Genomic DNA, 25,672 nt, shown 5'->3' with positions numbered 1-25,672 from the left:
GTAACAACGGAGCCCAGGTTCCCTGAATCAGAGGTGCATGAAGAGAACTTTTGGACTGCTCAACTTCGGAACCTTACATTGAAGGAGGCATTTGAGAATGTGACTGTATGCAATGGGGTTGCTCAAGAGCCGTGGGCAGACACCAAGTTCCCTCATTTTGCAGTACATGGCTAGTTATTGTATCGGGTGACCAAACTGAGGGGAGGAGAGATAGTAGATAAGTTGTTAGTTTCAGGATTCTGAGGGTGGAGGGTTTAGGACATGGCCCATTCACATGTTTTGAGTGGACATCTGGGGGTGCAGAAAAGTTTAGGAGAGAGTGTTACAGATGTTCTATTGGCCGGGATGTTACCGAGAGGTCCGGAATTATTGTAGGTCCTGCCCCACCTGTCAGATAGCTGTTCCTACCTCTCACATCAGAAGCCCCTTATTGCCCTTACCTGTGATAGAAATCCCCTTTGAGAGGATTTCTGTGGACCTGGTAGGTCCCCTTGTTAAATCGTCACACAGTCAACAGTACATCTTAGTGGTCATGGATTATGTGACCCGATATCCGGAAGCAGTGCCACTGAGGAATGCCTCCACTAAGAGTATAGCCCTGGAGCTTGTCCATATCTTTGCCAGAACCAGTTTGCCCAAAGAGATTTTGACGGACCAGGGGAGCAAATTGATGCAGGAGCTGTGTAGAGTCCTGCAGATCGCCCAGCTGTGATCCTCCATTTACAATCCACAGACTGATGGGCTGGTGGAGTGCTTCAACAAGACCTTGAAAGTCATGCTCAAGAGGGTCGTTGAGAAGAACTGTCAGGACTGGGACTATCTGCTCCCTTTCTTGCTCTTTTCTATCGGACAAGTCCCACAGTGCTCCACTGGCTTCTCACCTTTCGAGCTCTTATGTGGCCGACATCCACGAGGGCTACTGGACATCGCCAAGGAAACTTGGGAAGCCAAGGTCACACCGCACCGAAGTGTCATTGAGCATGTCGCCCACCTGCAAGAAAGGATAGCACACATAATGCTTATCGTAAGGGAATATCTTCTCCAGGCAAAAGAGACCCAAGCAAGGGTATACAAACGATCAGTGAGGCTAAGGCATTGCCTGCCTGGGGACCGCATGCTAGTACTTATCCCTGCGGTGGAGAGCAAATTCTTGGCAAAGTGGCAAGGCCCGTATGAAATAGTGGAAAAACTTGAGGTTGTGAATTACAAGGTACAAAAGCCCTGTCGCAGGAAGCCGCACAAGGTATTCCATGTTAACCTTCACAAACCTTGGCGGGATCATTCATGAACTGCTGGAAGCTCCATGCCTGGAGGCCGGTCCCAAAACCAAGATCGAGGAGGTCATGTACCGAATCCTAATGGCGATTGGCAGTTTTGTAATGACTACCGCAAGCTCATTGTGGTGTCCCATTTTGATGCGTACCCTATGCCCCATGTGGATGAACTAATTGAGTGACTGGGACCCGCAAGGTACATCACAACCCTCGACCTGATGAAGGGGTACTGGCAGATCCCCATGTCCCAGAGCGCCAAAGAGAAGACAGACTTCTCGATGTCGAATGGGTGTTTTCGGTATACCAGGATGCCCTTTGGACTGCAGGGGGCCCAGCTACCTTCCAGAGGGTGTTTGGATCGAATCTTGGCTCCACATAAGAAATCCTACTTGGATGACATTGTCCTTTTTACCCCTGACTGGAGTTCGCACCTGCCCAAGAACTACGCCATAGTTGAGAAACAGTGGCTATAAAATGGGCCTTAGACACCCTGAAGCATTACCTTCTAGGCCGTATGTTTAAGTTAGCGTCAGACCATGCCCCTCTCCGATGGTTGAGAGAGAAGAAGGTTAAGAACACCAGATTGACTAGGTTGCTCTTAGCCCTTCAGGACTTCACTTGCCACGTAGAGCATAGGCCAGGGAGTTTACATGGTAATGCAGATGCTATCTCCCCAATTCCCTGTTTGATATCTGAAGTTGCCAAAAAACCCCGGCTTTGGGCAGAGGGGGGGAATATGTGACAGAGACACTGGTGTAGTATGAGAAGAGAGATACGTGTCACTGCACATATTGTGGTCAGTAATGTAAAACCAGAGTGTTTTTGCCTCCAGCACCCTAAGTTCTGAGAGGGTTAATAGAAACCTATGTTATAGGCTGGTTTTAGTGGACCTCCATAGAGCAGGCGGGAGTGGGTCTAATGTATCTCCACCTGCAGAGTCCTGACAGGACTAGTGTGATGTCAAGGTCATGTGATCATTACATGGGTTGTTAAATACCTAGCCATAAGAGTCAGTGGTGTTCGTGTCTTGGGAGAGCAGGATGCCCAGATAGCTTCCGGAGGAGCTAAGGACTGTGCGGATTAACTGCAGGTTGGAACCTGCAGAGAAAGGACTCTGTGATACCTTGTTTTGTTGCCCAACGTCAGAAAGGGGTTAAAGTATATCCAATAACAGCTATATGCTTGTTTTACATTTTATTATTTGCATCATTCATACTTTCTCTTGTTGGTCAATTATATTGACGCATAGTAAAAAAAATATCATAAACTGATTACAAAGACATATTTATTCCACTCCAAAGCATTTCAATCTAAGGTTCTTATTTACTACATGATGTGAAGTTTTTTTTTTTGTTTTTTTTTACAGATTGTCAACCTGTTTAAATGAGCTTTGAGTAATTATAGTTCTGTTAGTATGCACATTCCTTGAATTGGTGCCAAGGCTGCTGTACTAACAAACACAACATAGATTATCCTTACCTTTTCTTATGATGTATATTTATAGCGAATAGAACCAGCAATGTGGCACTGGTGGGTACAAGTATCAGGACCTCAGTAGATATGGTTCAAAGAAAGGCAGCACTGTTATCTTAGAAAAAAAATGAAGATGCCTTTATTAATCGATGACTTACAGCAGCAACATACAAACAACAGAATAATATAGCAGTGCACTGTATGCAAATATTGAATATATGAAATTTGAACTCCATTACTGCTAGATAGGATATACTTATAAAAATGAAAGTACTCAGCGCAAAAATTGGATAATTCATGAGAGCCCATCAGCCACAAAAATGCGAGCTTTCTTTGATAGGAATCTAAACCTAAAATTTATCAAACATGCCTCTCCCTGGCTAAAAGCCTACAATTTTAAAGGGTAGGTAAGATCCAGCATTAAAATTAAAAATAGCCTTAGGTTGGTAGGAGGAGTGCCCAGTCAGAAAAGGAGACAGTCAAAAATTCCAATAGTATTTTACTAAAAGCCAATTCATTGTTCATACTTGCTTTATTCTGTTTGGAGGAGCTGGTCAGTTTTTTTTTAGTAGTATGCTATTAGAGATGAGTAGATCTTGTGAAATTCAAGTTTGCTGGCTTTGCCAAAAATTTGGTTTGCGGCAAATTAAAAATTAAAAATCACCTAATTATCTGGAAAAGATGTGTAGAACACTGTGAGTTCCCGTTTGATACACTTAGAAATCTGTAATGCAAACACAGAGTTTTTAATGTCCAAATTACTTCAGTCTATCTGTCTATGGTAAAATGGATAGTAACCTTAGGAAACCAACAGAATATTTGACGGCCTTCTCTATTTATCCGATTTTTTAAGATATCTAAAAATTATCCATTTTGGGGGTTGTTGATGCGTGCTGTTTATAGACATATAAAAACTATTGGAAGAGGAAAATAGCGCAATAGGGTTTTCTTCGAGATTAAGCGGTCAATGCAAGGTAAAAGCACTCACCAGACAGCTTAAGACAAGCATTGTAGAGATTCGCTGCCGCAGATCCACAGAACCACAAGGGAACGGCCGGTGAGAATACAATGTATGAGAGCGTGGTCAAATTCTGCACTGTTGAAATATGTAGTCAAAAGGTATTATTAAAAGTGGTCTTTATTCAACGCGTTTCTGAGTTTCAAAGAACTCCTTCATCAGGAAATACCACATAAGAATCTTATGTGGTATTTCCTGATGAAGTATAAAAAGCTTTGCACTTTGCTAAATGGAGAAGCAAAAACATTCCATACTGATGTGCCATTATGTGCTTAACCACACTGCCCACTACCCCAAATGGGATGATTTTGTATTTTGTATAGAGGTCTCTCTCTGTTGGGTTTCTATCTATTTTTGTGATATTTATAGACTGGCTAAGCTTGATTCACTGCTAACAGTTATTCTGACTAGAGGCCCCATCTGCATGTTATGAAGTGTGTTTTCTATTGTATTGTATGGAGGACGGTTTATGAACTCCGCTTCTATTTCATAATCATGTATTATGATTAATTACACTATCATTGTATGTAGTGTACAAATTATTCACGTGCCGTATTGATTTGTAACCACACTGCCCTATTCTGTTTTTTAATGAGTTTTTAAGGTTTTTTTATGGGATTCTCTGTTGTTGTGGTTGTTCGTTTAATAATGTAATAAAGATTGAACTGAAATCTGATATAACGTGATAGACACTGTTTATTGTTTACTTGGTGGTAATAGTTTGGATATGGGACAATCAGGTCACCTGGCCACATACCTCCATGGCCTGTCAACTTCCTAAGCTTGCCGCTACCTCCTATCTGTGGCTGCCCCCCAAACGTGGGGTGCCACTGGTTGAAGTAGTTGGCAGTGGAAACCCCGAAGTCTAATTCCTGTCGAGCCAGCGGAAGGGTGAGACTCTATCATTTGCACCATCTTATGTACTTGTTGGGGTTGGGACTGTACTACTTGTTGTCGACTGTTGGTAATCCAATACATTATTACCATAGTATGTTACACTCACCTTCTGTTGTCAAAGTAGTATTATGCTCACAGGAAAGGAGTACAAGTGTTAAGTGAAATGAGCACTGGTCCATGCGGTCTTTCTAAAGACAGCCAGGCCTGCAGACGACAGCACCCACTGACTTTTGTGTCTCTACAGTATCACTTTTAGAGGCTACATCATCCTGCTGTGATTGAGATGAGTGATGGGATATATAGTCCATTTTCTCCAATGTGCGTGCCAGAGGAAACTGGCATTTAGTACTAGTACTGCTGGGACAGTTGCTGCTAGCACTCCTGGAGGTATTGGAGCTCCTGCCAGAGGCAGCCACATTCTTATCCATGTTGTTAATTTTTTTTTGTGTCACCCTGCTTGTGCCATGACTGGGTTTAGCATACATTTTTGACAACAGTATAACATTTAATTTACAAAAAAGAAAAAAAAAAAAGAAAAAAAAAAGAGCATGAACCGCACATCCCAAAATCATACGTTGATCTAAAGCCGCTAGGCAAAAATTAATATAACTGAATATGAGGTTTTCAGTTTAACATTCTGATCAGACTGTATGAAGCCCACTGCCCCTTCATGGCAAACCTCGTAGTGGGTCCTATCGCCCTAACGGAGCGGAGCCGTGCGGCGCCCACCGCCACAGCGGCCATGCACCAGCAGGGCGGACGGCCTGTTGCCCCACAGCACCCATGCTGCAAGACTGAGTCCCCAAGACTCCAGACCGCGCCGCCCCACCAGCACAAAGCCACAGCAACAATGGCCGCCACACAGCACCAACACCAAAATGAAAGGAGCAGTTAAACTCACCTTCCTCCAGTTCTTCAGTGAGAGCCAAAATGGGCTAGACCCCTTACTTTGCAGTCTCCTGCTAATTAAAAACAACTGCGCCAAATGGAAGGAGTGCTGGTCCAAGAAGAAGACTAGAACATGCTTTACAAAAAAGAAAAAAAAGAGCATGAACCGCACATCCCAAAATCATACGTTGATCTAAAGCCGCTAGGCAAAAATTAATATAACTGAATATGAGGTTTTCAGTTTAACATTCTGATCAGACTGTATGAAGCCCACTGCCCCTTCACGGCAAACCTCGTAGTGGGTCCTATCGCCCTAACGGAGCGGAGTCGTGCGGCGCCCACCGCCACAGCGGCCATGCACCAGCAGGGCGGACGGCCTGTTGCCCCACAGCACCCATGCTGCAAGACTGAGTCCCCAAGACTCCAGACCGCGCCGCCCCACCAGCACAAAGCCACAGCAACAATGGCCGCCACACAGCACCAACACCAAAATGAAAGGAGCAGTTAAACTCACCTTCCTCCAGTTCTTCAGTGAGAGCCAAAATGGGCTAGACCCCTTACTTTGCAGTCTCCTGCTAATTAAAAACACCTGCGCCAAATGGAAGGAGTGCTGGTCCAAGAAGAAGACTAGAACATGCTTTACAAAAAAGAAAAAAAAGAGCATGAACCGCACATCCTAAAATCATACGTTGATCTAAAGCCGCTAGGCAAAAATTAATATAACTGAATATGAGGTTTTCAGTTTAACATTCTGATCAGACTGTATGAAGCCCACTGCCCCTTCACGGCAAACCTCGTAGTGGGTCCTATCGCCCTAACGGAGCGGAGCCGTGCGGCGCCCACCGCCACAGCGGCCATGCACCAGCAGGGCGGACGGCCTGTTGCCCCACAGCACCCATGCTGCAAGACTGAGTCCCCAAGACTCCAGACCGCGCCGCCCCACCAGCACAAAGCCACAGCAACAATGGCCGCCACACAGCACCAACACCAAAATGAAAGGAGCAGTTAAACTCACCTTCCTCCAGTTCTTCAGTGAGAGCCAAAATGGGCTAGACCCCTTACTTTGCAGTCTCCTGCTAATTAAAAACACCTGCGCCAAATGGAAGGAGTGCTGGTCCAAGAAGAAGACTAGAACATGCTTTACAAAAAAGAAAAAAAAGAGCATGAACCGCACATCCCAAAATCATACGTTGATCTAAAGCCGCTAGGCAAAAATTAATATAACTGAATATGAGGTTTTCAGTTTAACATTCTGATCAGACTGTATGAAGCCCACTGCCCCTTCACGGCAAACCTCGTAGTGGGTCCTATCGCCCTAACGGAGCGGAGCCGTGCGGCGCCCACTGCCACAGCGGCCATGCACCAGCAGGGCGGACGGCTTGTTGCCCCACAGCACCCATGCTGCAAGACTGAGTCCCCAAGACTCCAGACCGCGCCGCCCCACCAGCACAAAGCCACAGCAACAATGGCCGCCACACAGCACCAACACCAAAATGAAAGGAGCAGTTAAACTCACCTTCCTCCAGTTCTTCAGTGAGAGCCAAAATGGGCTACACCCCTTACTTTGCAGTCTCCTGCTAATTAAAAACACCTGCGCCAAATGGAAGGAGTGCTGGTCCAAGAAGAAGACTAGAACATGCTTTACAAAAAAGAAAAAAAAGAGCATGAACCGCACATCCCAAAATCATACGTTGATCTAAAGCCGCTAGGCAAAAATTAATATAACTGAATATGAGGTTTTCAGTTTAACATTCTGATCAGACTGTATGAAGCCCACTGACCCTTCACGGCAAACCTCGTAGTGGGTCCTATCGCCCTAACGGAGCGGAGCCGTGCGGCGCCCACCGCCACAGCGGCCATGCACCAGCAGGGCGGACGGCCTGTTGCCCCACAGCACCCATGCTGCAAGACTGAGTCCCCAAGACTCCAGACCGCGCCGCCCCACCAGCACAAAGCCACAGCAACAATGGCCGCCACACAGCACCAACACCAAAATGAAAGGAGCAGTTAAACTCACCTTCCTCCAGTTCTTCAGTGAGAGCCAAAATGGGCTAGACCCCTTACTTTGCAGTCTCCTGCTAATTAAAAACACCTTTGCAAAATGGAAGGAGTGCTGGTCCAAGAAGAAGACTAGAACATGCTTTACAAAAAAGAAAAAAAAAGAGCATGAACCGCACATCCCAAAATCATACGTTGATCTAAAGCCGCGAGGCAAAAATTAATATAACTGAATATGAGGTTTTCAGTTTAACATTCTGATCAGACTGTATGAAGCCCACTGCCCCTTCATGGCAAACCTCGTAGTGGGTCCTATCGCCCTAACGGAGCGGAGCCCACCGCCACAGCGGCCATGCACCAGCAGGGCGGACGGCCTGTTGCCCCACAGCACCCATGCTGCAAGACTGAGTCCCCAAGACTCCAGACCGCGCCGCCCCACCAGCACAAAGCCACAGCAACAATGGCCGCCACACAGCACCAACACCAAAATGAAAGGAGCAGTTAAACTCACCTTCCTCCAGTTCTTCAGTGAGAGCCAAAATGGGCTAGACCCCTTACTTTGCAGTCTCCTGCTAATTAAAAACACCTGCGCCAAATGGAAGGAGTGCTGGTCCAAGAAGAAGACTAGAACATGCTTTACAAAGCACACTGAAGAGCTGGAGGAAGGTGAGTTTAAGTGCTCCTTTCATTTTGGTGTTGGTGCTGTGTGGCGGCCATTGTTGCTGTGGCTTTGTGCCGGTGGGGCAGCGCGGTCTGGAGTCATGGGGGCTCAGTCTCGCAGCATGGGTGCTGTGGGGCAACAGGCCGTCCGCCCTGCTGGTGCATGGCCGCTGTGGCGGTGGGCGCCGCACGGCTCCACTCCGTTAGGGCGATAGGACCCACTACGAGGTTTGCCGTGAAGTGGCAGTGGGCTTCATACAGTCTGATCAGAATGTTAAACTGAAAACCTCATATTCAGTTATATTAATTTTTGCCTAGCGGCTTTAGATCAATGTATGATTTTGGGATGTGCGGTTCATGCTCTTTTTTTTTTTTTTTTTTTGCAAAGCATGTTCTAGTCTTCTTCTTGGACCAGCACTCCTCCCATTTGGCACAGGTGATTTTAATTAGCAGGAGACTGCAAAGTTAGGGGTCTAGCCCATTTTGGCTCTCACTGAAGAGCTGGAGGAAGGTGAGTTTAAGTGCTCTTTTCATTTTGGTGTTGGTGCTGTGTGGCGGCCATTGTTGCTGTGGCTTTGTGCTGGTGGGGCGGCGCGTTCTGGAGTCATGGGGGCTCAGTCTCGCAGCATGGGTGCTGTGGGGCAACAGGCCGTCCGCCCTGCTGGTGCATGGCCGCTGTGGCGGTGGGCGCCGCACGGCTCCACTCCGTTAGGGCGATAGGACCCACTACGAGGTTTGCCGTGAAGTGGCAGTGGGCTTCATACAGTCTGATCAGAATGTTAAACTGAAAACCTCATATTCAGTTATATTAATTTTTGCCTAGCGGCTTTAGATCAACGTATGATTTTGGGATGTGCGGTTCATGCTCTTTTTTTTTTTTTTCTTTTTTGCAAAGCATGTTCTAGTCTTCTTCTTGGACCAGCACTCCTCCCATTTGGCACAGGTGATTTTAATTAGCAGGAGACTGCAAAGTTAGGGGTCTAGCCCATTTTGGCTCTCACTGAAGAGCTGGAGGAAGGTGAGTTTAAGTGCTCCTTTCATTTTGGTGTTGGTGCTGTGTGGCGGCCATTGTTGCTGTGGCTTTGTGCTGGTGGGGCGGCGCGGTCTGGAGTCATGGGGGCTCAGTCTCGCAGCATGGGTGCTGTGGGGCAACAGGCCGTCCGCCCTGCTGGTGCATGGCCGCTGTGGCGGTGGGCGCCGCACGGCTCCACTCCGTTAGGGCGATAGGACCCACTACGAGGTTTGCCGTGAAGTGGCAGTGGGCTTCATACAGTCTGATCAGAATGTTAAACTGAAAACCTCATATTCAGTTATATTAATTTTTGCCTAGCGGCTTTAGATCAACGTATGATTTTGGGATGTGCGGTTCATGCTCTTTTTTTTTTTTTTTCTTTTTTGCATAACATTTAATTTGTATTTAAACTGGGTTAACAAACAAACAACTTTTGTTTTAAAATGTTCCTACCCTTCACAAAAAAAGCCTAACTCCACCTAAATAGTTCGCTAGGTAAGTACATGCACAGAAAGTAGCTTACGGCAACAGCAGGCGGTATTGTTGTGGTACCTACAATTGCTAAATATGACTAGTCAAACAGTTGCAAAATTCTAACCACTTAATTTTTTTATTGATTTTTTTTTAAATAATAATGTTTAACTAAAATGATAAGTAATTTCATGAAATCTCAAATTCTAAGTTGCAAAGTTGCTACACATAGGTTCACGACTGGTAAGAAGCAACGGCCAAAAACAGCAGTATGATCGATGGTTGTACGATATCTAGAGTGGAAAATTGAAACTGGTATTCCAAAAATAATAGGCGACCTTTTATATTAAAGGTCAAGAAAAAAAGCCACTTGCTTTTACAATATAGGATAGATCCAGAAAATGTCAGCAGAATCACTTTCCACAAGCAAGTATGTGCAACTAGCTGCTGTATTCAGGTCGTGCATGTATGCATCTAAATACACTGTGGGGCTCAGAAAGTTTGTGGGGGGGATTTTAATTTGGGAGTGCAGAATTTGTTCGATTTCTTTGGGGGGGCGAGGAGTGCTTTTCCAGGACCTTTGTACTATCAGTAACATGGAAGCCACCTATATTTCCATTAACAGATGATGGACCTGAGTGGTGACTTGCTTTTTTTGTGGATTGTTTTGAAGCTTTTATTGGGAACATTTTACATAACATTTAGGTTCACATTTATCCAGTGCTCTACACTGAGTACTCGTACTTTGGGGTTTCCATCTAAATATCCAAGTGACGTGATTTAGAGAAACCCCCAAGGGATTCATTCACTATGATGAGACAGCAGAGTTACTCTGGACTTCAACTCTGTTTTTTGCTGGACAAGATGACACTTTTATCGCTACCATTTTTATTTTGATTTGACTTTTTGATCGCATTTTATTCTACTTTTGTTTGGCGGTATGATGAAAAAGCAAAGGTTTTTGCTCCGTTTTTTTTACTGTGTGCACTGAAGGAGTTAACAAGTATGAACGTTTTATAAATCGGCTCGTATTTGACTTGGCGATACCAAATATGTGTACTTTTTTATTTTTATGCAAATATATGTATTTATTGGTTTAATATTTTTTCTTCTTTTTTATTTATTTTGTGATTTTTTAAAAATAGTTTTAAAACATTTTTTTTACTTAGCCCCTGTATGGGACTTCAATTTTTATTTGGCTGATCACTGGTGTCATACAATGCAATACACATGTATTGCATTGTTTGAGACCTGACAGTTTTATACTGTCAGATCACTTGTTAGTCACAGCTGCAGGCTGAGTATAACAAGCCACTGCAGCAGGCAGACCCGGAAGTCATCACATGACCTCCAGCTGCCCGGACAATGCGAAATCCCCCGTGATGTGATTAGATCTCATCACAGGGGGGCGTCGGACATGTGAGTATAGCTGTGGTCTCCCTCTGCTATCTTCTAAATGCCACAATCGCGGCATCTAGAAGATGGCAAAGAATTAACATCATTGGGACCTGATCTAACCTGGTCCCGATGATGTCACCTGTCAGAGCTACCACTCTCCACAGGAATCGTAGTGCTTGCAGGACCCAGGGGGTCCTGAGCGCTGCGAGACCACCGACCTCTTATAAGCATTGGCGCTGCACAGAGCCCAGTATGTATCGTGGGCAGTCGGCAAGCGGTTAAAGGCTTGCTTCTTCACTTTGAAAACAGTTAGATTTTGGGACGTTTTGATAAAAAGCCATTATAATTGTGGTCTTGTTTTGAGAATAGCTAATCAGTTGCAGATCCCAAAAAAATTATAATTTTTTCACTACTAGCTGAAAAGCCATTAATTATTCACTTTCAAAATCTCTGAGAACACCTTTTTTTTCTCCATAAATCAAATGCTTATTTTTGGATGCCTTGTGAAAAAGTTTTCTCTTCTTCATTTAGCAAAAAAAAAGTTCTTGTGAATAATTTCCATTTGCACTACCTGTGTATAAACACCAGGGAGACATGCATCTACACCAAAAAAAAGGGATTATTATTTTTGGACACTTTTTAAAATTTTGGTAGCCTCACAATTCTGATAGTTGTAATTGTTAAATAACCTATTATTAAACACACGTTATCATCCGTTTTCACTTAGCCAAACAGGTTGAGGTCTCTTGTTTGCATTAAAGAACTCAAAACAAATTCAGTACAGTCTTAGGAGACCTCTAAGTGTTCAACATCAACACCTATTTTCAGAGCAATAAGGTTTTACTGAATTGAGAGTTGACACAAATCAAATTTTCAGCAAATTAGAATTTTAAATGGTTCTCTCATCTTTAATCAGTTTCATCGTAGTTACATTCAGATTTTTAAAGATTCTCTTCTAAAAAAAAAGATTATGTGTAAATAGATTTATATTAATCTATCAAGAAATAAAATGGTATCGCAAGAGGTAAGTATATATCGGCATTGGTTTTTACTTTAGTTTACACATCAGTGGAAAAATACACCACCTACACTTCTGATATACACTATAATCTGCACAGACAAATTTCCTGTCTGTGGTGTCTTCAAAATTTTCATGGAGAATAATTACATTTTCCTTAAATAAATTGGTTGCCCAATGATGTATGTTTCTCAATGTGACATTACTCTGTGATGGTTACCTGTTACAAATTGAACACTGTGTATTTCAGATTACTTCTTTAAATTAAGAGAAAGCTATTTATTTTTATACATTTCCCTTCTCACTGATTCCATTTACCTTAATACTTTCATCTCCAGCCTCTAAACTTATAGCCCCATCAAGAATCCCCTTTGTGGTAGTTTCATCCCTGTTCTATTTGATTTCTCCATTCTGAGTAAATGATTAAGTTTTCATGCATTGGTTCAACCAAAACCTATGTTCACTCAACCACATCCTTTATTGATTACTTCTACAGCAAACAGTAGGCCAAGTGTGATATACATAATTGGACAGTTGTCAGGGGATATGGGTGTTTAAAGTACCGTTTGCCCATCTGGAAACTGGAATCACCTTGGTAGATAAATATCATGTGAATTTTCTTTCTTTTCTTTTGGACCAAATAGTGCTGCTTCTTCGAAATATATGTTTTAACTCTCTAAGGTCTGGTTGAATGAATTTGGTGATTATAACCCATAATATGCTCTCTAGGTTGCACCTGTGTACTGCATGCTGAGAACTGGGAAAAGAGGAATTAATATTTGTCTAACACTGTAACCTTTCTCTTATCCTCGGTAAATCTTCTGCTGTGCTCTTGTAAGATTGTGTTGGCTTTCTTTAACAAGAGCTTTTCTTTCCTGATATATTGTTACTGGAAAAAAACTGTTAAACTCTTGCAACTTTTTATAGAAATTATGTTACAGATGTTTGTTTTGTATTTTGCAAGTAGAGTCTACTCTACCAATGAAAACATAAAAAAAAAACATTCCCAATGTGGCCAATTGGTGTTTTGCACTTTCTTTCATCACCTTCTTCCAAGAGATGTAGCTTTTTCACTTACCATACAATGTTCTGGAAATGTGAAAAAAAAAAAATATTCCAAGGGCGGTGAAGAAAAAGCCTATGGACATGATTCATCAAAAAGTTTTTGCCAGAAGTCTGACATGAAAAGGCGCAACTCACAAAACATTTGTGACTTTTAGTATTTTTTACTCTAATCCCAGCCAGCTCTGCCAAATTTTTGAAAATTGAGTGGTATAAAATTACAACAGGAATATACTCCATGGCAGGGGTGTCAATCTGCATTCCTCGAGGGCCGCAAACTATGCGTGTTTTCAAGATTTCCTTAGCTTTGCACAAGGTGCTGTAATCATTATGTGTGTAGGTGATTAAATTATCACCTGTGCAGTGCAAGGAAATCCTGAAAACATGACCTGTTTGCAGCCCTCGAGGAATGCAGTTTGACACCTCTGCTCCATGGAATGGAACTGGAGTACTTCTCTCGTAGTGATACACAGCAGCTGAAAGATACACCAACTTCGTTAAAATTGGCACAAAATTCCAGGGCATTGTTCATCAAGACTGGTGTATAAAGAAACATTATTGATAAATTGGGGCAATTTGTATTTTGATTTTTGGGTGCACACATGCATCTGCAGTTGCAGAATTTAAATGCCACTGTCAATGATTTATAGAGACATTTAAATGGTAAAGCAGCAGCAATCACAGCTAGCTCTGGTTGCAACTACTACAAGCAGTATCTGGCGCAGGCTTAGTAAATGCAGACCCACTGGAGAATACATTTTTAGGTCCTAATTCTGAAAAGGATTACATATTATACATTTTGTGAAGTTAAACAAAGTTGGATATTAAAGGGTTATCTGGATTAATCCTCTCCTTATGAAGTGTCCTACAGGGTGATTCACTCGCTACTTTACCTGGAAAATTTGCTATAACTTCTAAAAGAGATGTCGACCATACCAAAATTTGAACTATACATACTGTGGATCATAAGTGAGCGTGCAATGAACCTCAGTGACAGCGATGATAAACATCCTCGCACTGTGTGGTCTTGCCGACTTGTCGTCCCACTGGTCATCTCCACTACGAGATAGACATGGTGCAAATCTTTCTGTGCCTTGGTATTTTGTGTGGTTCTTACATTTCATGCCTGTCGAATTCCCTCTTCATTTGTTAATAATGTACAGACACAGTTTGGAGTAGCATGTTTTCATTGTAAAAAGTTAACGGAAAACCGAGTCCTTAAAGGGGTGCCAAAGTGAGTTTCTAAATAAGTTTGGAGGTTGAAATTTTTTGTTCAAACCGTGTATACTATCATTAGTGAATAAGCTGGAATGTACAGGAACATTGAAATTGAAACAATTCAAGATGTGAAACAGCGACTTCTGGCATCACCATGTAAATTATTGCACAGGCTTTCCCAAGAGAAGGTCATGTTATATTCCACATGTCAACTGTGACAGAGTTGTCTCCAAGGGATTTTGGCCACCAAGATCTCCTGATTTAACACCACCGGATTTTCTTTTTTTGGGGACATTTAAAAGGTCAGGTGAACAGTAACAAGACGTAAACATTACAGGCACCCTGAGAGAACATTCAATGAGAAATTCAGGCTATGACCCCACATGTCCTGTGGAACACATTCAACAATATGAAACGGTGCGTGCAGGTGTGCATGGATGTGAACGGTGGACATTTTCAACATCTGCTTTAAAACATTAGTTTCTGATGAACCAAGGTATGTAGAGTCCAAATTTCTGTCCGATATATCGTCTTTTAGAAGGTGTAGCAATTTTTCCAGGTAAAGAAGCGAGTTAATCACCTTGTATTAGGACATACGATACTGTCATACTTATTGGTCTGTGCATTGCTAGTGTCATGATGTAACTCCAAGACAGCCCCTTCCTGACGGTCACAGTGGTGTAGGGTTTTTTATCTTCATAGTTTACTTCTTGTTGCTTAGTTTATCAACTACTCAGCACAGACTGACGTAGATTCATCTTGAGACAACAGTCACCAATCAATTTATAGAATGGCTATCTGTAAATACTATTGACAGCTTTGACATGGAAAAAAGGATTCTTACATATGTTACTGTTTACCTTTAGTTTATAATATTGCTCTAAGTCTGTCTACAGGTTCATATGTTTCTCTGTCTGTCCCAGTAATACAGACTGAATGTGACCTTTGTGTGCATCCAGAGTTCCAGAGTACAGCTCTCTATATTAGCTAATATATCAACACAGCTTTTTCATTTGCTTTCCTCCTTTCTTTAGCCTATTCTCACTGCCCTCTTTGAAATACTTTCTCCCCTTTCCATGTGTATATCTGTGTACAATCCCTTCCCTCTTCCAGCTGATAACCCTAACATTGAGAGAAGGGAGTAGGAGACCAGAGAAAATAAATAGAACCCGGTGCTAGAGCTCTTTCTAATTCTTAATATTTTTGAAGATTACTCAGCTAGATAAATGACTTACAGACACAGCAGTAGCAAAATGGTAGAATATTTTTTTAACGAAGACTATTTAGAAAGATACTTAATTTTTTATTTAAAAAGCAAATGAACATTGCAAAAAAATATATTTGATGGTTTATCCTTTTTAACATTAGCCAATAAAAGTATTTACGGTACCAATTTTTAGAGCATAGAGACCCTTTATTACACAAACTTTTTGACTTTTTGTATTTTTACCCGATCAATTGTTTGACATAAACTTGTTTAGCATATTACTTACCGTATATCTTTGACTATATATCAAATCTGCTAATGTAAAATAGACCAAGTGAAATGATTTCCTTTTGTCATTAGAGGATCTAGTTCAATATGACATTATTTACTAATGATGAATGCATTAACTCAGTTTTTCTAGATATTGGCATGTTTATGTTATAAAAATGTATAGTGATATTAGTGTTAGGAGTCGAGTTTCCTCTTCTGCACAGGGGGAATCTCGATCCGTGTCTGCTGCGGCCTCCCATTCTGCATCAGCCGCAGTGTAGCCTGCTCAGCGGAGACGCCGGTCCTAGCGTCTCACTGAGACTGATACTGTGCAAAGGGTTACTGCTGCCTCTCCAGGCTCTGCTATTGTACCCTGCACTGATCTGCGGCAAGCAGGCTTTTCTGGGACTAAGTCCTGCTTTGCACACACTAAGCATGCCCAGGGTAAGATCTCTCAGTGGAGATCAAGGGTCACATGCTCAGGTACTGCAGTCAAATCTATTGGTCCTTCTAGGAAGGTCCTGTAGGTGCGCAGGCTCTGTAGCAGCCTCTCATTGGTCCTTCTAGGAAGGTCCTGTACGTGCTTCAACTATTTAAGGCTCGCATGGCCGCACGGCCATGCGCTAGTATCTTCCTTAGTTATGTGCTTTGCTCCAGTGTGGTCATGTGTTTGTATGTGTTCAGGGACCCGGCTGAAATAAGCCCCTAAAATGCTGGCACCTCCGGCGAGGAGATTGTGTTTGTGTGTATTCAGGGACCTGGCTGAAATAAGCCCCTAGAATGCTGGCTCCTCCGGCGAGGAGTTTTGTGTGCATGAATGACCACTGACTGCTCTCTTTTGGGTAGTTAGCCTGTGCCTCTGTGAAAGTCTAACAGGGCACAGAGGTTTGCTTTCTCGGCTGCTCTGTGAAGCTAACAGCTGGTTCATACCGCCATATAGTGACGCCATTTACTTAAGCAGCAGGTTCTTTCCTGCACGGTGGATCCCGGGTTGCAAACGCACCAATCCCATCTAATAAATGTATTCGGTGCGTTCCGCCAACCATAACAGTTAGGACCATTACCTGGAAATCACATTTCATTCAATACCAGTCAAATGTTTGGAAACACCTGTTCATCTAGTGGTTTTCCATGATCTTATTAAAATATTCAGATTGTAGATTTAGACTGAAGGCAGCAAAACCATGAAGCAACACATATGGAGACAACGAGTAAAGAAATGTGTGTGAATCAAATGAGAATATATACTGTAATTAATCTTCCAAAAAAACAATTTGAGTCAGAAAATCATAATACATTATCAGAACATACTCTAAAACCCAATCCAATAATCTAATCACCACAAATTTATATCAATTAGATAAAATGTATATTTATTATAATAAAAAAAATTACGTCAGGTATCAACATCAAACTTGTAGCTGAATATGTGTTAAACTGTAGATTTAATTCCTCAAAGTGTCCCCATTTTACTTGGAGGACAGCTTTGCTCCCCCTGAGTATTCTCTCAAGCAGCCACCTGGAATGTCTTCCAATAAACAGATGTTCCTCAGCAACATTTCATTTGTGGAATCACTGACTTTCAGAAACAGTTTTTGACCATCAGTTGTGTTTTACAGTGGCAGTGTTGGTACACGGTTACATACAGTGCTGAACCCTATTCCACAACTGTTCTAAGCCAGAATATGGCAAGAACCACTCAGCTAAATAAAGAGAATCAACGGTCCATCATTACTTTAAGACATGGCAGTCTGTAAATCCAGAAAATTGCTAGAGTCTTGAAAGTATCCTCAAGTGCAGTTATGATGTAATGGGCTGTAATGAGGACCTCCCCAGGAAAATAAGACTAAGAATTACCTCTGCTACATTGTACAAGTTCATCAGTTACCAACCTCAGAAAACACACTTTGACAGCACCTTAGATACCAGCCCTCATGTATTATAAACAAACATTAAGTAGCACACATCATCTGTCCAGAGGATACTGCGAGAAGAAGACCATTAATGTCAAATTGCTGCAATGAAGTCACTACTGAGGTGAGGACTGAATACAAGAAGAAAAAGCTTGCTTGGATCAAACAACAAAAGGACTCGACATTAGATTAGTTAAAATTTGTACTTTAATTACTCAAATTTTGAAATTGTTGGTTCTGGGCGCCATCCTCATAAGATACAGAAAAGGTGAACGGATGATTTTAACATGTATTGTGTCCACCATGAAGCATGAGACGGGATGGTGATGTGTGGGGGTACTTTACTTGTGACACTTTTGGTGATTTATTTCAATTTCAAGGCACACTTACCCATTATGTCTAGCACAATATTCTAAAACATGGCCTTTTGGTTTGCACTTAGCGGGACCATCATTTGTGTTGCAACAGTACAATGATTCAAAACACCCTTCCAGACTATGTAAGGGCTATGTGACCAAGAAGAAGAGGGAAGGGGTGCTCCATCAGATCCATTGCTTCCACAAGAGATGGTTGGGGTCAAATTGAACTCACAGAATGAAGGCAAAGCAGCCAAGTGCTCAGCACCTCTGGGAATCCTTTTTAGACTGTTGGAAATCTATTTTGAGGAACTACCTGATGAAGCCGTTTTAGGGAATGCCAATAGTGTGTAAAACTGTCATCATAGTAGGGGTATATACACACGACTTCTTTTGAGGCGGATTCCACCTGAAACCCACTCAAAAAAGCACTAAAAATGCCTAAAAGAATAACTTGCTGTGCATATTTTCTAATTCTTTAGTAATTTTCTTTTAACCGCTTTAGGTTTTAAACGCTGTGAAGTGGTAAAAAGAAACTAACTGATCTGATCTATTCTGATTGAAAGCTGTTGCTATATAAAAAACAAATGATGACAAAGTTGCCACAAACTCAACCGAAGCTTCATGAGAAACACCACCAGCATTTTCCTGAAGCATCTTTGGCTTTAAAAACCGTGTTGGTGTCTAAAAGACGCCGATTGCACATGTCCTAAAAGGAAGGTACTCTAAGGAATCTAAGTTTTAGCACATTCGGGTTTGTTCATTTACTCCTCATACTCCTTGTTTCTATATGTGGCCAATTATGGCTTTACTGCCTTCATTCTGAATCTGCAATATGCACATTCCAATGAGGACAAGGAAAATAATAACATAAACCAGTGTGTCTAGTCTTTTGACCAGTACTACATATACTCTAGCTTAGCTATATGTAACTATATATGACTGGCTATTGCAATACTTTCAAGTACACTTTGTATTGTGTAACTTTACAAAAATGGAATCTCTCTCTCTCTCTTTTAGCCAAGGAAAGATTATTGAAAGCATTCAATATTTGGAAAATTTCATAGAAGTTGCCAAAACTAGTAATTTAAGCAAAAGCCTTGCAGAGACATGTATCTGCCTTGGAGACATTTTTAATGCAAGGGTAAGTACTGAATACTTTTTCAAATATTCAAGAATTGTCCCCTAGTTGTACATCCTGTTGTTCTATTTAAGCATATATACAGCCATACTGTTTTCTCAACTACTGTAAATCTAATCAGATCAGGAATTTAGGTTGCTCCGTCCGGTGTTCTAAGGAATCTCTATTGTTGTTGAAGTATTCCCTAGTCATCTAATAGTGCATGGAACTGGTTACCCTTATTGTTACCCAACTGGACAGGTTTTTTCAAATGCTATGCAGACCTTCACGGAGACAATTCTTTAATTTCTTCATTTCAATTCAATGAAAAGTTTAACAACTTTCTAAATAGTTTTCATGAAAAAATTTTCTACCACTTTGCTGCTGAAAGGTGTCCATATGTGCTCTATCTATCTGAGTGCTCTGCAATACTGATGCGAACGAATGTAAGCAACTTTCTTCTCTCTCCCTCCCATATCTCAGTGTTAGAACTCATTCAGAATTTGTGTTTTGTGTTTTATAGTGTTCATTGTGTAGAAAAAAATAACCTGGCTCAATAATTCTTCAGGTCACTACAAAATATTAGAGTTTTGCAAATCAAATTGCGGGACTCAGGTCCATCAGCTGGCTGCTGGATGACATCTCTGGGAAACTCTTACCTTCCGGATCCATGCCACGGCTTTTGATTAGTCAGGCTGGTGCAACATCTTTTAAAAGTGATGCCAAGTATCCTGGAAAATGATTGGGAGGGAAATGTCACACCCGCGCTGCTGCTGATGAATCCACAATGGTTACCAACAGATGAAAATTTATTCATAAACCAGTTTTACAGGGTCAACGCATTTCAAGGTCACTCAGGATCTCGTAATCAGGACAGAAACTCTGATGAAGAGGTCCTGCATGACCTCGAAACGCGTTGACCCTGTAAACCTGTTTTATGAATAAACTAGCTGTACTACCCGGCTTCGCCCGGGTTAATAACTGCTGTAAGCAAAATAGAATGTGTTAACAAAAATGTATTCTGCACACAAAAACCACAAAACAAATAGATAGAAATGTAAGTATTAAAAGGCAAAAACTAAGATAATATAAGCATTTTACAACATATATTTCAGCACCAGAGATATTCCACACAGATTTAACTAAATTGGCCAAGTAATATGAAGTAATCTTCTACAACCTATTCGAGAGCCTTTTGATAAACGACATTCTTAGTTTTTCCTTCAGGTGCAAAGACAAACAGATTTTTGGCTGTTCCAACTCTTGAACAGGCCACATAAAGTTGACCATGAGAAAAGCATGGAGACTGTAAATCGATTCCAACTACTTTCAAGGACTGTCCCTGAGCCTTGTCGATGGACATAGCAAATGCCAGTCGAACAGGAAACTGGAGGCGTTTAAAATCAAACGGCAAATCAGATGGAATGAGAGGAATTGTTGGAATGAAAACATCTTCTCCTGTGGCACATCCTGTCAAAATGGTTGCCTCAATTACATGTGGAAACAGGTTCTTAATCAAGAGTCTTGTTCCATTACACAGCTTTGGTGGATCCAAATTTCTCAATAACAGAATAGGTGCTCCAGGTTTTAGAAAGAGGTTGTGAGGAGGAAGTCCTTGTGGCTCCAAGGAATTGAGGAACTCAGTTGGATAAAATAATGCTTGAGCAGGGTCTATTATTGTATCTACTGACTTGTAGGTTGTGCACACACCTGGAAGGAGATTTAGAATTTGAAGATTGATCTTGTTGACGCTGTCATTTTTGGGAGCTAGAATAGCCCTTTCACACAGTCAGCCAGAATTTTTGAAGTGGAGTTGAATGTTTGGAAAAACCTTTGCTTTCAACTCCTCAATGGAAGTCACAATGCAACAAAAGTTGCTTGGGAAGGTGATCTGTCCAGTGGTTGAGTTTACTGGTGCCTTGCCATCTCCAATAGTCAACAGCTGGCTCGAAAACAGTCCAGCAGAAACATCGCCTGTCATGTAGACCCTCATGTTTGTGTTCAGTGACATTTTCTTTACTTTTCTCCAAAGGTACGATGCTTTCAGACAGGCATTGAGTTCGTCTGCAGGGGTTGATCTTGGAATAACAGGTAGTGTTTGGCGGAAGTCACCTGCCAAAACAACATCTACTCCTCCCATGATATATTTGTTGCTACGCAGGTCTTGCAGAAGTCTGTCCACTGCTTCCAGAGCCCTTTTGTGTGACATGGTGCATTCATCCCAAATGATAGCACTGCATTTTTGAAGCAATTTGGCCAGTCCTGATCCCTTGGCAATATTACACACGGGGCTTTCACTATGAGACAGGTTAAGTGGTAGTTTGAATGTCGAATGTGCTGTCCTGCCACCGTTTAAAAGCGTAGCTGCAATTCCAGAAGATGCCACTGCAAGTGCAATCTTTTTTTGTTGTCGAAATTTTGCCAGGAGCAAGTTGATTACAAATGTCTTTCCTGTTCCACCTGGAGCATCGAGGAAGACAATCCCACCTTTGTTGGTTTCACTGAAACTTAAAATATAGTTACAGGCGTCCCTTTGATCTGGTACCAATATTGGCTCGTTCTGAGACACACATGCTGTCAGTTCATCAATATTATAGTTTGTTTCTATGAAAATCTCCCTTCACATTTGGATGCCTTCAGGATTTCTTATTGGAGCAGGCAAACCAAGCAACTGTAAGGCTTTTCCTGACATTGCTATGCACTGATCTTCAAGGAGCATTAAAGTTTCATTGAACATTTCCTTAGTGAAGTTGATGAGTTGCTGAGGATTTTCCCTTCTAATCTGCATGAGGATGTCCTCACTGAGATCAGTTTTGAACTTTGTCCAAATCTCAAGAGGATTTGAAATGCTACATGTTGTTAGAATAATAGCAAAGAGGTGTCTTAGTCGCTTTGGGGTTTGTGTGGCTGCAGCTTCACTGAGGGTCATGTCCCAGTGTCCATCATTTTCCAGAAGTCCTTTTCTTTGGCAAGCTTCCCTGAATGTTTCACACACATGGCCTCCGACGGTCTTCAAGTCAGAAAATGATGTAGGGCCTTTGACAACATGAAGTAACATGCGCAGGTAGAAGCACTCTGCATTTGACGGATGAACAGTGTAGACGCGACCAAGCATATAAGTTGCTTTCACCCTTGGATAGCCTTCAATATCAAGGCCCCGTTTCCTCCGTTCCAGTGTTTTTCTGGAGGCATTCCAAGTGTAGTACTTTGGTAAATCACAGTAGAGAATTGTTTTTGCAAAAGGGTCTTGTTGACACAGCTCAAAAAATGCCAAGAGGGTGGTCTTAGGTGGTGTTAGGAGCTGCTGCTGCAAGTTTGCTGGGTTAAAATAAATTCTCTGTCCATTTTCCAAGTGCACACTCAGATGCACAACTGGTGGGTAGCGCTCATGAATGGAGAAGCCTAGTATTCTCCAAACAGCTTCATTGCTGCTTATGTACCTGCCCATCTGGAATGCCTCCACTTCATCAATAATAGGTCCATTTTTCTGGAGTTCAAAAACTGCTTGATCACTTCCTTTGTGGACATATTTGCAGATATACTTGATAGATTTCACAGAGTGGCAAGATTCGACATTTATGTGGGCCTGGAAGATTTTTGAGAGCAAAGGGTTGTAAGGCACTACCCACCTGTTGTCAATTTCTATCTCTTGGAGTGATGATCCAACACGCATTTTGACCTTTGCTGTGAAACCACCATCCCCTGGCTTTCTTCTTCGGTAGACTGGATATCCATCTTGTCCTGTTTGGGTTTCTTGAACCAAGGATCGTGGGTAATGCTTTGAACACCTGCCATCAATCATACAGGGAGAATTTTTGTTGAGACTCCCACACGGACCATGGATCATGTTTTTTGTGATGGTGTCAAACAGCAATGGGTCAATCCTAAGGTCTGGCAATTCGGCACTGATGATATTGTCAATTTCGGTAGGCTGTATTTTTTGCTTCAGCCAGATCAAGATGTGGGCGTGAGGAAGGCCTCTTTTTTGCCATTCAACTGAATACATCCAGCATTGCGTCTCACCATAAATATGTGATTTTGTGATGAGATTAGTCATTTTTGAAAGTTTCTGTTTGAAAACCCGAGCAATAAGGTCATGGCGATTCACTGATTTTTGGCCCGGCAACAGGTGCCCTCCAATTTCCTCCCAGGCAGGATTGCAAGTAAAGGTGATGAAAAGATCTGGACGGCCATACTTTCTCACATAAGTCATTGCATCCTGTGTGTATTCATGCATGTGTCATGGGCTTCCAGTGACAGTTGATGGAAGAATAACCATTTTCCCCAACTCTTTTGGATCAGCATCATTTGCAACAGCATCTCTAAGGTGAATATATTCCTCTGCCCTGAGCTTCTTTTGATTTAGTCGGATATATAAAAGACGTTCACTCTCAATCTTTGCATACATGTCAACAATAAATTGGTGGAAGAGGTGTTTGCATTTCAAGATGTGATTTTCTTCTGCAAATCTTGTCATGATCCTATATGCATAGAAGTCCATGGCAGACACTTTTTTTCCTGAAGGGTTGCCTGTTGTAGGATCTGTCTGAGGTATTCCAAAGTGATAGCCATCCTGTCCCTGCCAAAAGATGATTGGATATTGCAGTGCATCATAGGACCTGTGAGTTTCTGCTACTCGTTGCAAACTATTGTTCCTTTTCTGAAGCACAATGTCACGGCTTTGAAAATCATTGCCTACAATCAAGATTGCTACATCATCAAATGTGGGAGCATTGAAACGTCGCTGATGTTCACCTTGTGGTGTTTTGTCAGCTCGAATTACAACTTTGTAATCGTCATTTGGCATGCATTCAAGTGCAGTCTTGAAAAGTTGAACATATGGATTGTTAGTGTGAAGGAACTGCTGCAAAATAGTGACAATATCAAGGCGAGTGTTAGGAATTAAAGAGCATCTCCGCTGAGCCTCTGCTTCTGCATTTCCCATGAAGAAGAGTTGAAGAAATTGAGGTTCTTCTCCTTGTAATGGAAGCAGTGAGCCAATTGAGTGGTAAACCTGTCCTTGAACTTTGAATGTCGGCAGAAATCCTGTTGTAAACATTTTTGTTGCACCAAATGATGTCATTTGGAAGCAGGAGTTGTACTTCCTGATGTTGTCCAAGAAATGCTTTGATATTGTACTGGTACCCGTCATCAGAGACTTTAGGGGGATCTGGTGGTGACAGGAGAGGTGGAAGTTTTATCTTGCCATTTGCACAGCATAAACCTGGCGGTTCATCTTTCCATTTCAGGGCACTGCAGTACATGCAGACCACATCCATTTTTCCTATCTGAACTTTAGGATTATCCTGATAGTTTATGTCTGACAGGTAACAAAAGGCAGCATGTTTCAAATCTCCAACCATTTCCTGTGCCCTGGTGGAAGAAATAGCAATTCTCTTAGCGGCAAGTCGGCCTTCTCTCTGCTGAGATGACTCATTGGCTCTTGAGGAAGCAGTTCTTGTTCTCTTGTCTGCAAGCCTCGCTTCCCTCTCCTCAGAAAGTTCATTGGCCCTTGAGGAAGCAGTTCTTGTTCTCTTGTCTGCAAGCCTCGCTTCCCTCTCCTCAGAAAGTTCATTGGCCCTTGTGGAAGCAGTTCTTGTTCTCTTGTCTGCAAGCCTCGCTTCCCTCTCCTCAGAAAGTTCATTGGCTCTGGAGGAAGCAGTTCTTGTTCTCTTGTCTGCAAGCCTCGCTTCCCTCTCCTCAGAAAGTTCATTGGCTCTTGAGGAAGCAGCTCTTGTTTTCATGTCTGCAAGCCTCGCTTCCCTTTCCTCAGAAAATTCATTGGCTCTTGAGGAAGCAGTTCTTGTTCTCTTGTCTGCAAGCCTCGCTTCCCTCTCCTCAGAAAGTTCATTGGCCCTTGAGAAAGCAGCTGCTGTTCTCATGTGTGTCAGCCTTGTTTCTCGGTCTTCACATTTTTCATTGACTCGTAATGCAGCTTTTCTTTTCGCATCAGCTGACATTCGTGCCATGGAATTCCTTTTCTTATGAGGCATTTTTGTGGTAAAAATAGTCTGTAACTGGCAGTTTCTATATCCTCTCACATAGAGGTAATGTGACTGACATCAGCCTTTCCACCAACACACCCTAACAACATGCTATTACCTCACACAAGCTTTGTTATACTGAGAATGTCCTGCCTATATTAACCAATCAGAGCTCAGATTAATTAACTGTAGCAAAGTAGAAGCTGAGCTGTGATTGGTTGCTATTGGCAGACTGATAAACGCCAGCCAACAGGAAGCCCTCCCCCTGGCAGTATATATTAGCTCACACATACACATAATTGTGGTAAAAATAGTCTGTAACTGGCAGTTTCTATATCCTCTCACATAGAGGTAATGTGACTGACATCAGCCTTTCCACCAACACACCCTAACATGCTATTACCTCACACAAGCTTTGTTATACTGAGAATGTCC

General features: G+C 42.2%; 1 protein-coding gene across 2 annotated transcripts in view; it reads left to right on the top strand.

Annotated features, from left to right (window-relative positions):
* The window catches only part of TTC29 (tetratricopeptide repeat domain 29), a 358,654-nt gene that overhangs the window by 226,715 nt on the left and 106,267 nt on the right, over positions 1-25,672 (top strand). For both annotated transcript variants that reach the window (XM_069744036.1, XM_069744037.1), the window contains exon 9: positions 19,154-19,277. In XM_069744036.1, the coding sequence (XP_069600137.1) occupies positions 19,154-19,277 (124 nt within the window). The remainder of the gene's footprint in view (positions 1-19,153; positions 19,278-25,672) is intronic.

The sequence above is a fragment of the Ranitomeya imitator genome, chromosome 1 (genome assembly GCF_032444005.1).
Source record: "Ranitomeya imitator isolate aRanImi1 chromosome 1, aRanImi1.pri, whole genome shotgun sequence".
In the NCBI taxonomy this organism is placed as follows: Eukaryota; Metazoa; Chordata; class Amphibia; order Anura; family Dendrobatidae; genus Ranitomeya; species Ranitomeya imitator.
Note: the sequence above shows the minus strand (reverse complement) of the source record. Positions and strands in the feature narration are given on the sequence as shown.